The sequence below is a fragment of the Corythoichthys intestinalis genome, chromosome 9, assembly GCF_030265065.1.
Source record: "Corythoichthys intestinalis isolate RoL2023-P3 chromosome 9, ASM3026506v1, whole genome shotgun sequence".
NCBI lineage: Eukaryota > Metazoa > Chordata > Actinopteri > Syngnathiformes > Syngnathidae > Corythoichthys > Corythoichthys intestinalis.
The window spans coordinates 51,151,785-51,165,080 of NC_080403.1; the positions used below are offsets into that span (position 1 = coordinate 51,151,785).

The 13,296-nt window shown below is 41.7% G+C and overlaps 1 protein-coding gene across 2 annotated transcripts in view; it reads right to left on the bottom strand.

The window, feature by feature from the left end:
• rnf207a (ring finger protein 207a) overlaps positions 1 to 13,296 on the bottom strand; it is a 50,880-nt gene that overhangs the window by 23,666 nt on the left and 13,918 nt on the right. For both annotated transcript variants that reach the window (XM_057847107.1, XM_057847105.1), the window contains exons 3-12: positions 11,315 to 11,447; positions 11,107 to 11,251; positions 8,987 to 9,068; positions 8,812 to 8,887; positions 8,626 to 8,751; positions 6,687 to 6,733; positions 2,046 to 2,118; positions 1,867 to 1,935; positions 1,665 to 1,733; positions 110 to 216 (exon numbers count right to left, since the gene is read on the bottom strand). In XM_057847107.1, the coding sequence (XP_057703090.1) occupies positions 110 to 216; positions 1,665 to 1,733; positions 1,867 to 1,935; positions 2,046 to 2,118; positions 6,687 to 6,733; positions 8,626 to 8,751; positions 8,812 to 8,887; positions 8,987 to 9,068; positions 11,107 to 11,251; positions 11,315 to 11,447 (927 nt within the window). The remainder of the gene's footprint in view (positions 1 to 109; positions 217 to 1,664; positions 1,734 to 1,866; positions 1,936 to 2,045; positions 2,119 to 6,686; positions 6,734 to 8,625; positions 8,752 to 8,811; positions 8,888 to 8,986; positions 9,069 to 11,106; positions 11,252 to 11,314; positions 11,448 to 13,296) is intronic.

Here is a 13,296-nt window from a genome sequence, read left to right on the forward strand (position 1 = left end):
AAACCATTCGGGGATTTCAAGTCGGGACGTTTCACTAAGCGCCAAATGTCTCGCCAGGTTTCCCGGAACGCTGCATACGCGGAAAACAGAATATCGGAAATGATCTCACCTCGTGGCGACGCTGGATGAGCCGGCGATGGACGGGGCGCAGCGTTGGCCGATCAGAAGCAAGGGCTCCAGACAGCGGGCGAACTCGCTGCGGTAGTCGGTGTTGATCTGGCGCGATGATGTTTGAGATGAAATTAATGAGGAAAAGTATATTTTAAACCAGGGGTGTCCAAATTTTTTGCAAATGGGGCCGGATTTGGTGTGGTAAAAACGTGGGGGGCCGACCTCGGCTGACGTCCTTTACGTAGAACAACATATTTAAGCAAATTTTAGCAAGCCATTCTGTGTGTCACATTTGCTTTATTATTATTATTATTTTTTAAAATAATTTCAACAATCTTGTAACTAACCTTTGGGGCGTTCTCTTTCGACACTCAGTCTCTTGCGAAATACTGCTGCTTTGAAATTAAACTAGCTTCAAGTTGCTTAAATTTCCCTGTAATCTTGTCGTACATGTCAGCGTGTCTTGTTTGGTAATATCTAGGGCTGTCAAAATTATCGCGTTAACGGGCAGTAATTAATGTTTTAAATTAATCACGTTAACATATTTGATGCAAAAACACACATGCCCCCCTCAAACAGATTAAAATGACAACACAGTGCAAAGCCAACATGTTACTTGTGTTTTTTGGAGTTTTGCTGCCCTCTGCTGGCGCTTGGGTGCGACTGATTTTATGGGCTTAAGCACCCATGAGCATTGTGTAATTATTGACATCAACAATGGCGGGCTACTAGTTGATTTTTTTGATTGAAAATTTTACAAACTTTATTAAAACGGAAACATTAAGAGGGGTTTTAATATAAAATTTCTATAACTTGTACTAAAATTTATCTTTTAAGAACTACAAGTCTTTCTATCCATGGATCGCTTTAAAAGAATGTTAATAATGTTAATGCCATCTTGTTGATTTAATGTTATAATAAACAAATACAGTACTTATGTACCATATTTTGAATGTATGTATCCATCTTGTGTCTTATCGTTCCATTCCAACAATAATTTACAGAAAAATATGGCATATTTTATAGATGGTTTGAATTGCGATTAATTACGATTCATTTTTAAGCTGTAATTAACTCGATTAAAAATTTTAATCGTTTAACAGCCCTAGTAATATCGCCTCACATTGAACTCTTTAAAATCAACGACTGTCTCTTTGCAAATGAGGCAGACGCAGTTGTTGCGTATTTTAGTGAAGAAATAGTCCAATTTCCACCTATCCTTGAAGCATCGGGCAATGCAGTCAACTTTCTTTTTTTTTTTTTTTTTTGGTTGATTATCGCCATTTTAGAAAATTGGAAGTAAAGGGTCACACGATGTAATGTTGCTTAGAGTGCTGCTGCCTTTTAGTGGGTAAATGAGGAGCAGCATTTAGTGTGTAAGCTACTTCATATGCTGGTAGCAGTGCTGCTGACCAATTAATTAAGTCTGTGTGCGGGCCAGAAGTTACTGAATTTATGACAGAGGCTGGGGGCCGGATGAAATTTGACCACGGGTCGCATTTGGCCCCCGGGCCGGACTTTGGACATGTCTGTTTTAAACCATAAAAACTAACTTTGCTGCTCTGCACAGGTCTCAGCCGATGAGGGAGCTTCACGATTCGTTTCAGACGCTCCATCAGTTGCTGCGGAGGCAAAAACATCTTCAACAAGATGGACTACTTCCATTGCAACTGCTGTCAGTGCGAGGCCAGAATATCAATACAATTTATTGACATTTCTTGCTTGGTGGTATAACTCGGAGTGGAATAGACTCACATAACCCATGTCCAGAAACTCGAACATGTTGGCTGAGCTGAGGAAGGCTGAGCAGGTCACCAGATGCACCTGCAAACAACAAAGAAGAACCTGTTAAGCACTTGACAGGACTATTTAAAACCTGGGCTTGTAATTTCAACAATGGTTCTCTCAAATGAAGAGGTGCTTGCATTGACTACCTGGAGTGTTGGCAGCAGTGAGGTGAGGTGTGAGAGCTGCTCCTTCAGCGCTTTCTCCTTCTCTTCGTGCTGGCTGCACAGGGATTTTTGTTTAGTGGTTTACTAATAACGCCACTCAAGAATTATTCGATTAATCGTTTAAGCTGTGTCAATTATATAGTGATCAGGGAGTCACAGTGTATTCAGAATCAAATACCTTCAGTGTTTTTATATTGTGTTTTCAGAGGTGGGTAGTAACAAGGGATGTACCGAAAGCAAAATTCTAGGCCGAAACCGAATATTGGAAACACTTGGCCGAAAAACCGACCCCCACCCCACACCGAAACAGGGGCCAAGATGGGGACCCGTGCAACCCTCAGGGGCCAAGTGTCGCTGCCATCTTTGTTCAGTGTTTGTTTTGGTCAACAACATGCAGTTTATCCTGCATGCATCAGAACTACTACTGGTAAAAAAACAGTCAAGTTTGTAATAGGGCTGTCAAACGATTAAAATTTTTAATCGAGTTTAATTACAGCTTAAAAATTAATTAATGGTAATTAATCGCAATTCAAACCATCCATAAATATGCCATATTTTTCTGTAAATTATTGTTGGAATGGAAAAATAAGAGACAAGACGGATATATACATTCAACATACGGTACATAAGTACTGTATTTGTTTATTATAACATTAAATCAATAAGATGGCATTAACATTATGTAAGATATGCTTGATTGTATGACCATTATACTCTGCGGGTTATATAAGTTTGCTCTCCCAAGCTATTATAAAGAATACAGTTTTAGCCCATAATCATGTGCTTACATTTTTATTACCGGCAATTGCTCACATTCTGCTGATAAATAGATACACACACATATGTTGATTCATCACACAACGTCTCAGTACTTTTCCACCAAGCTACTTCGAGTGCAAATGTGTGTTCAAAACAAAGTTATCTTGCTCGCTCAAGAGTCTGACTGTTAATCGAGAGTGTGACTGTTAATTTAATCAAGAGTGTGACAGTTAATTTTATCAATGAGTGTGACTGTTAATTTAATCAATGACTAGAATAAGGAACTTGCCCGATCGAAACTGCCACGTTGGACAACAGTGTTGTAACTATATTCTGCCCAGCAACAAGGCCTCAATAAAAGTCAGCAGCGCGGGGAGCTCTGAGAGAGACTTCGATGAGACGCTCTTAGTCACGTTGCCCAATCTCACCCCAAACTGCAACTTGGTAAAAGTCTACTCTCTGACTCCTGCCTCCTTGTGTCCTGCCTTTGTCACCTCACTCTGGGTCAACAGCTAAATGGAAGAAGGTGTTTTAGACCCAACACATTATTAACATTCTCTTAAAGCGATCCATGGATAGAAAGACTTGTAGTTCTTAAAAGATAAATGTTAGTACATCCATCCATCCATCCATTTTCCATGCCGCTTAAGTTATAGAAATTTTATATTAAAACCCCTCTTAATGTTTTCGTTTTATTAAAATTTGTAAAATTTTAAATCAAAAAATAAACTAGTAGCTCGCTATTGTTGATGTCAATAATTACACCATGCTCACTCATGGTAATAACCCATAAAAATCATTTGGACCCAAGCGCCAGCAGAGGGCGCCAAAGCCCATAAAACAAGTATCAAGCGGACATTACACTGTACTGTACATTTTAATCTGTTTGAGCGGGGCATGTGCGTTAATTGCGTCAAATATTTTAACGTGATTAATTTTAAAAAATTAATTACCCCCCGTTAACGCGATAATTTTGACAACCCTAGTTTGTAACCATTCGAATTTAATCTTTATGTGTGCTTGTAAGGATACAATACAAGGAACAATAAATGTAATCGCTTTTTTGAAAATCCATTTTAAACACAAAAATAGCATTAATACTTACCTAAACCTGAACCTAATCTGCAATGCACACTGCTCAAAACTCATTTTAAAGCAATAAACCTGACCACTGGAGGGTAGTAGCGCATTTTGTAAGAACTCATCTCAGGCCAAGAATGGAAGTGAAGAAAAATAGTTAGGAAACGGAAGTTGGAGGGATCTTGTAAAGACGCGTGAGAATTTGAGAAAAATGTTGAGAAAGATCGGGGGGAAAAAAGGCAAACGGCACTGGAGGAGTGTTTTGAAAAGAAAACGAAACCATCTTCAAAGAAGGATTCAAAAAAATCTATCTTGATGAGACAGACGGTGACGGCCACAACAGCATCAGGTTCCACACGCGTTCTGCGGAGCTCACGTTGCGTTACTCCTGAGCCCGAGGTTGAAACCAAAAATGAAGATGATGAAAAGAGTGAGACCGATCTTGATCCGGACTCATCAGATTACTGGGAGCCACCTCATTCAACCGGGAGCAGCCGAGAGCCTTCCCCGTTGTTATGTGCGCAAATAGTTCAACAGTTGAATAGTTTAGTTATAGGTAGTTAAATAAATTGTTACTTTGCGATCAAAAGCTCTATTTGTCTTGTTGTTTATGTTATTTTGTAGAACAAAAACTATATTCAGATGTTTGGGGTGTCACAAAAGTGAAAAATAGCTGTGTTAAAGTCAAAGTTATGTTTGAAATGTATGCTTTTACAAAATGCTCAGTTTCTCTGTTTTTTCATCAGAAATTGGAAAATTGCTCAAACTAAGCTATTTTCTAATGCTGATTTCTAAAGAATGGATAAAGATATGAACTAACTTTTTTTCTGCTGAAAGAAGAGAGTCTGATCTTTCGTTTGGTGGGTTCCATGTTTATTTAGCAATAGAACAGAATTTTCTGTGGGCCTTGCAAAATCAGTCAAAATCCAGTAAAACGGCCGGGAGCGAAGGGCCTTGCTCCGGTGAAAATGGCTGGGAGTGAATGAGTGTTAGCATGCTCTTATATCATTCAGATTCAGAGATTCATTTGTCAATGACACCAAATCTCACAAAATGACAACAGATGCAATGAATTCCATTTGATGAGTGAGCAACGAGCCGCTGCAGACTTTGTTCCTCGCCGCCACATCTCTCTCTTCATCAGAAATTACAGAGCAAGTTACAAGTAGACACACGTATATCATACAACATAGCATGGGTATGACACGACGCACAGGTCACATGCAGGGATTTTTTTGTACAAAAAAAAGGAGAACTACCAGTCATGACTGGAGGAAGGGGGGGATCAGTCATAGTAAGAAAAAGGCGGTGGCGGACTGAAGGAGGGGAGGTTGTCTGTGAGTGTGTGTGTATGCACAAGTGTATCAGTGTTTGTACGTGTCTGTAGACAAAATAAGAGTCGCAGGGCCCTGCAACCGGCCTTAGGAATAGATCAAGGGCAAGAGATTGGGCCATCTGCGCGGCTCTCTCCAGGAGAAGGGAGGGGTGGGGTAAGGGTGTTCGGGAAGGTTTTTTAAAAAATTAAAATCGAATTAAGCCGAATAAGAATTTAATATGTCCAAATAAGGTTGGTCTTCAGTCAAATTCGTGCTCCTCATGGCGTAGGCGAGACCTCAGGTCCCTTAAGTCATTGCCAATAGTCGCGGTCTGCCTCGACAGTTCCGTCACATGGCGCAAGGTAGCATCCACTTTTCTCCATCCTTCCTCAGACCGAACCGTGAGTCTAGGGAGCCAGTTCACGATCCGACCCTTGACGCGGTCTTCCAATGCCTAGAATCACACCGTTTGATCCGTAGTCAATTTGTTGATTTCCTTGAAAGCTGCCGTCCTGGAAACTTTCCGGTAGAGCAGGGCAACACCTAAGCCAAGCAGAAGGAACCCTACAACCGTCACGCCAAACAGCCAAATATCCTCGATATCTTCCACAGATAGGACAGTAAGACACGCTGGCTTCCAGTGATACCATTAATCTCTCACATATCCAGCAGCGAAGATCCCGGCTGGGCAAGATGGCTCTCCTAGTGCACCGTGTCTTGTTGAAAAAATCTTGTCAATTGCGCGGAGAGACCAACTAACCATTCTCTCTCACTTCAGAGAAGAAGAATTCACCAATTGCCATGCTTTGTAATAAAATGGGAAACGGCAGTTCAGGGGCCATTCCAATTAGAGAGGGGGCCAGTGCCCGTGTAGCACACCCTTAAAACCGCCACTGGGAGGGTGTGTTCCCAGAGGCAGTGAGCGCTGGCCCAAATTTCCGCCATCCAGCAACTCTAATAGTCAATCAAAGGGAATAATAACATTGATCGGTCATTAAAATGAAGCAGAGCGCCTTTTGTGACGGATGACGGCGACGCTTTCGGTGGCATGAAATCAAATCCTTATTAGTAACTAATTCACTAGCATTCCCACTTATAGACATTTAATCTCTTATAACTGGCCTGCATTGAGTGATCATGTTTCACTGCCATTGACGGTGATAGACGTCCAATCCATTTTGACTGACTTGATCATTCGATCGCTGCCAGACCTCCTAGTCAAAATGGATTGGACGTCTAGCACCGTCAAAGGCAACCAATGATTTAACAATGTCAATAATTTAGTGGGGGTTTTTTAGGTGATGGCTTAAAATGATATAAAATATGTTATTTTTCTTTAAGAAACTTGAGTGGTACTCGCAGATCTAATGATTTCTCTGGTGTTTAAAGTTTTAGAACTACTGCTCTTGTATCGTCTGCCTTGTTCCAACGATCCCATCAAGTTTGCACAATGTGTGCTCTGTTGTACCTCTGTGCAGTCTTCAGCAGAATCTTCTTCCTCTCGGCGAGTTTTTCCTGTCGAGTAAGGGTAAAATGAACAAACGTTAGGCTCGTACATTCTCGGAGGTGTGATGAAAACGTCCATAAAATGACTGCTGACAAGAGTTCAACATCGTCTCGTGGATCAGTTAGATCAATAGTGACCTCCAGTGGCCACATGGTGATATTGCTGTTTTGTCGATTTAGTGTAGTCAGTGGTGACGATTCTGTCGAACTCATTTTGGTTCGCGGGGCACATTCACGGCAACTGGAGTTCATGTGGGCCGGAATAATTTATTTTTACCCAAATAAGTTAACTCACTGGCTACCATTGACGGCGCTAGACGTCTAATGGATATCTAGTGTCGTCAGTGGCACTGAAAGATGAGCATCCACAGTCATGCTGCCTTCAATGCTCTGGGAAAGATGATGCTTAGCACTTGCTAATTGGTAATTGCGTAGTGCGTCCAGTTCATGTGCTTATGTTATCTAGCAAAATAAATAAATAAATAAATAATGCAAACACCGACTTCATTTTAGTTCTTTGCAATGGCAAAACTGCTTTAAACCTATTGAGTCAGCTACAGTGGTATGAAAAAGTATCTGAACCTTTTGGAATTTCTCACGTTTCTGCATAAAATCACCATCAACTGTGACCTGATCTTCGTCAAAATCACACTGATGAAAAAAACGGTCTCCTTTAACCAAAACCACTCAAACATTTATACTGTAGGTATTCATATTTTAATGAGAATAGCATGCAAACAATGACAGAAGAGGGAAAAATAAGTAAACAAACCCTTCGCCTAAGGAGACTTAAAGAGCAATTGAAACCAATTTTTACCAAACAATTTAAGTCAGGGATGTGCCCAATCACTGATGAGTCGTTTAAAGCTGCCCTGCTCACTATGACACACACACCTGGTAAGAATTGTCTTGATGAGCAGCATTGACTGCTGGTCACCATGGCTCGCTCAAAAGAGCTGTCTGAAGACCTGCAATCAAGGATTGTTTATTTGTATAAAGATGGGAAAGGATACAAAACCATCTCTCAAAGTCTGGATGTTCATCAGTCGACAGTCAGAGAAGTTGTCTACAAATGGAGAGAGTTTGGCACTGTTGCTTCTCTCCCAAGGAGTGGCCGTCCACCAAAGATGACGCCAAGAGTTCAGCGCAGAATACTCAGAGAAGTAAAAAAGAATCCAAGAGTGTCTGCTAAAGACTTACAGAAATCACTGGCACAGTCCAATATCTCTGTGCATAGATCAACTATATTAAAACTATGGTCATTAATGGTGCTCATGAGAGGACTCCATGGAGGAAGCCAGTGCTGTTCTGGAGTGGCTACGTCAAAGTCCAGACTTGAACCGCATTGACATGCTGTGGCATGACCTAAAGACAGTGATTCATGCCAGACATCCCTGGAATCTGACTGAACTACAACAGTTTTGCAGAGAAGAATGGGCCAAGATTAGTCCTGATCGATGTGCCAGACTGATCTGCAGCTACAGGAAGCGTCTGGTTGAAGTGATTGCTGCCAAAGGGCGGCCACAAAATATTGAATGTGATGGTTCATTTACTTATTTTTTCGCCCTTCTGTCATTGTTTGAATGCTTTCCTCATCAAAATATGCAAACATATATGTTTGGGTTGTTTTAGTTAAAGCAGACACTGTTTTTTCATCTGTGTGATTTTGACATAGATCAGATCACATTTGATGGTGATTTTATGCAGAAATGTGAGAAATTCCATAAGGTTCAGATACTTTTCATACCACTGTATTACAAGTTTATATAATATTTATGTGTATATATATTAAGCTACCACGTGCCTGTCAGGCGGGCCGGATTTGGCCGCTTCCGGCCCACCGACCGTACATTTGACACCTTGGTCTATGAAATATGTGTTTAGCTTTTAACATTGACTACCTGCAGACTGTTAAACAGAGAGCAGATGGCACTTTCCTCCTCCTCCACATTGAGACACACTTCTCCAATCATAGACCTCAGCAGAAAGATGGCCTCTCGAGTGGACGTCTGCAGCTCCTTCACCACCTGCGTTTATTGGACACGGTCGATTTCAGCTCATACGGTTGACGGTGTGATTTTTCTTACCAGCACGGCCTGATCCAACATCTCACATCCTTGCATGTAGGCCGTTTCAATGTCGATGCAGTGAGTTCGACTCTCCCTGTGGAGTACACGAACACGCAGACACACACCGAACATGATGTCACGATGCGAACACAGTTGCGTGGTTTAATAGGTTTTGCACAGCAATTTCACTTACACTTGCATATCTCGGAAGCACTTGACGCAAAGCATAGACTTGTTCTCGGTGGAGAACAGGATGTAGGGCTCCTCGTGTAGAACTGACGACAAACACAGACACAGAAGGCCAGTTTAGATCATCCTTGGGTACATTTAAAAAACTGATTCTTAATTATTAAATTGTTAAATGACCTGATATGACCAGGACATGTCCCCGAAATGTCCCCAAATGAAATGATATGACCAGGAAATGTCTCCTAAATGTCCCCAAATGACCTGATATGACCAGGACATGTCCCCCAAATGTCCCCAAATGACCTAATATGACCAGGCCATGTTGCCTGAAGTTTCCCCAAATGATCTGATATGACCAGGACATGTCCCCTGAATGTCCCCAAATGACCTGATATGACAACAACATGTCCCCAAACGACCTGATATGACCAGGACATGTCTCCGAAATGTCCCTAAATGAACTGATTTGACCACAACATGTCTCCGAAATGTCCCCCAAATGACCTGATATGATCAGGACATGTCCCTCAAATGTCCCCAAATGACCTGATATCACCAGAACATGTCCCCCAATTGTCCCCAAATGACCTGATATGACCAAGACATGTCCACGAAATGTCCCCAAATGACCTGTATTGACTAGGACATGTCCCCCAAATGTCCCCAAATGACCTGATATGACCAGAACATGTCCCCCAATTGTCCCCAAATGACCTGATATGACCAGGAAATGTCCCCCAAATGACCTGATATGACCAAGACATGTCCCTGAAATGTCCCCAAATGACCTGATATGACTAGGACATGTCCCCCAAATGTCCCCAAATGACCTGATATGACCAGAAAATGTCCCCCAAATGTTCCCAAAATGACCTGATATGACCAGGACATGTCACCGAAATGTCCCAAAATGACCTGATATGACCAGGACATGTCACCGAAATGTCCCCGAATAAAATTATATTAATTATATTATTATTATTATTATCGTAATCATTTAATCTTATGTTTATAATATTACATGACACAAATATTAGAATCTGAATGTGGCCAGTCGGGGATCTGGCAGCCACAGTAATAGGGTGGTAGGTGGGTCCCACACTTTAATATGGGGGTTTCCTGGGGCAGGCACTCTTCTTCATCTGGGTCGTCAGTCACAGGGGTAGAGGGGTCGGGGCTCCGGTTCCCACGCCCCCCTGTGGCGACTTCTTGGCATTCTCCTGCTTCTGCCTTCCTGTCTTTTCTACCCGGTAATCCTCCTTGGGCCCTGGTGCAGGGCGGCGGGGTGTCGCCCCCTTCGGGTGGGGACCCTTTCCTACCCCGGCTTAGTGGGCTGTGGGGTTCCTGTGGTGCGCTGCGTCGATTGGTGGGTTGCGCCGGTGGCTGGGGCTCCAGGTGGGTGGTGGCGCGTGTCCTCATCCATTCCTTGAGAGCTTGTTAACGGGGGTACGAATGGTCCGGGGGACCGCTCTGGGTCCCGAGGACCGCGCTGGGTCCCGGGGGGATGTTGGTGGCTCCTTTGCCCGAGCTGTGAAGGGAGGGGTGTGCCGCGCTCACTTCCACCTCTGATTGGCTGGGGCGGCGCCCCGGGGTGGCCCCTGAGCAGCATTTCCACCCCCCCCCCCAACCCCATGGTGTCCATGCATTAATATAATTAGCTAACAATACCACCTCTATGTTCAGAGGTAGCATACATGTATAATAATGTATTTCTTGTTGTTGTTTATTCTTCTCCTCTTCTGTTCACTTCCTTCCTTTTTGTCTCCCAATAAGTTCGCTGCTTTCTCCTAATAAATAAAACATAATAAACAAACCGCAATGGGACTATATCAATCTCCCATGTGATATATTAAAACCGCTCAGACTATAAGGACACTCAGATTCATATTCTCCGTGTCTAAGCAGCTGAACAGGACAGGTAAAAAAATAACAAAAAGGATTTGGATTATACATGAAGGTCCAGGGTCATAACATGACTCGGCAATCTTTTTAACTCATTCTCTACCTTTTATGTCATTTTACATCCAAGAAGTGCAAGATCATGTTTCATTGCCATTGACGGTGAACGACATTAATTCCATTTTGACTCATAATGGAATGAACGTCCATCACTGTTAAACTCACCACATTTTCGATGCTTGGCTTTACTGCGCTTGGACAGCGAGACGATATCATGGTTGGCGAACATTCGGGCCTTGTGTGTGAGCTCTCTGCAGGTGCAACAAAGTGGCTGGTTACACGTGTTGCAGTAGAACATCACACCTGTGTCCTGAACAGAAAACGCAACAGTGATTAATCAGAACTTGTCGGAAAAGAAAAAACATTTTTTAACCTTTTTATTGCTCTCTTGATCACAGTTGGCACACTGTACAATCTCCTCAGCATCTGCATTGTTGTCCACTAGGAACTTGAGCAGACGGTCCTCTGGTGGGAGGCCGTTGTTCCCCTTTATGATGGACGGGTACCTGGGAGAAGCAAGAAAATATCAATTACAAGTTGTGAATTGATCACCTTCTCAAATAAAATTACCATTATTGGCTGCCATTGAAAAAACATGGACTTGCACTCAATTCTAAACATCTTTAAGTCATTTGCTGCATTGATGGTAAGAGTCAAATTGGGCTGGACGTCTTTCACCGTCATTGGCAGTAAAGCATGATCACTCAATGCCAGCCATCCATACATTTGTTTTGTGTAAACAAGTAGTCCCCGGGTTATGAATGATTTCCGTTCCTAGGGTGGTGATGTAACCTGAATTTCCGCATCGGAATTAACCCTTTAAGTACCCCAAGATACCCCCCGAACCTCAAAATAACTGTCAAAAAATATGTATTATACGTCATATTAATGAGAAAAATAAGATACTGTTAGGTACCTTGTGTTAAATGGCGTTATATTCAATGACTACTCGGGCTTTACTCGTGTGTGAGGCGCCTTGCTGAGAGAAAAGGGTACTGTGGAAAAAGTAGGGAGGCGAGAGAAGGAGGATATCAGGTCGCCAGCGTCCCCTCTTTTAACGTGAGCCCGCCGTCTGAACTCAAAGCTCGCAAGTAGGGCTTCAGCTATCGATTGTTTTAGTAGTCGATTAATCGATGAACTAGGTAGTTTGAATTATCGATTAATCGGATAAGTAACATCGAAAATCTAAATGCCTGAGCTGAGCCTCAAACAGTATAAAAATATGTATAAATGAGGTTCTAATTACAACAAAAGAACAATTGGCAAACTAACATAGCAAAAGTCGGCTAGCTTAAATGCTATACAATAATAGCGTTTTTCTTTTTTTTTTTCTTTAACAATGCTCTTAACAAATAGTTTAAATACGTATTCCAACAAAAAAAAAACAGCTAAATATACCAATAAACTAAATTACGAATGCATTAAAGAAACATTAGCACAAACAAAAACTTATGTCGGTCTTAACAGCGAGCAGCTAGATTCAACCGTGTGAATTGAGTTACGTTCACTTTTACCACTAGGGGGCAGTGTATCCACCCAAATCAATAAAACTACAGTAAATGCAAACACTTTCAAAACAAACCATTACAGGGCCACTTTAATTAAACGAATACCCGAAGCAGCAAAATTGAATTTAAATCGTTTTTCTAATCGAATTACTCGAGCTAACCGATTAATTGTTGCAACACTACTCGCAAGAGGAGTCTGCGCCAGGGGGCGGGGAGTGGGTTTGGCGTGGAGCAGAAGCAGCATGAGGTCAAGGAAGTGAGACCTGACGCCGTCAGGAACTGCAAGACGACGGCAACGCTGCTAGGGGAGGAGGGGATCCTGACATGGGAAGAACTACGTACTGTTTATGCGACTGAAAAAAAAAAAAAAAACGGAAGTCGGATACATCGTAACCCGAGCACTACCTGTATATAGTATCAATAAGTGTATATGAAAGTGCATTTTATCATTAGAATATTAAAGAATAGTTTGAAACATGTCAATAAAATATTAATAATATATATATAACACACAAAATAATGAATAAATAACCCTTTAATGCCAGCAATATGAAGCAATTATCAGAGAATCCCAAAATTTGAAAAATAAGGTCCTAATGAAACCTTTTTTCCAAATTTGTAAAAACAAAAGTCGAAATGAATATGTGTAATAAGTGCCCAGATATCTACAACCCTTGCTAAATCCCGTTTGTTTTTTTCATGGAACCTGCAGATGCATGTGTTGACTTGCATCCATCTTTTTTTTTTTTTTCCAAAAAGAAATGTCAAAATGCTGAATTAGTCTCAAAATCATGAAATTTTAGGTGTATCAAATGTGATACATTTGGCAATATAGGGATAATATAAA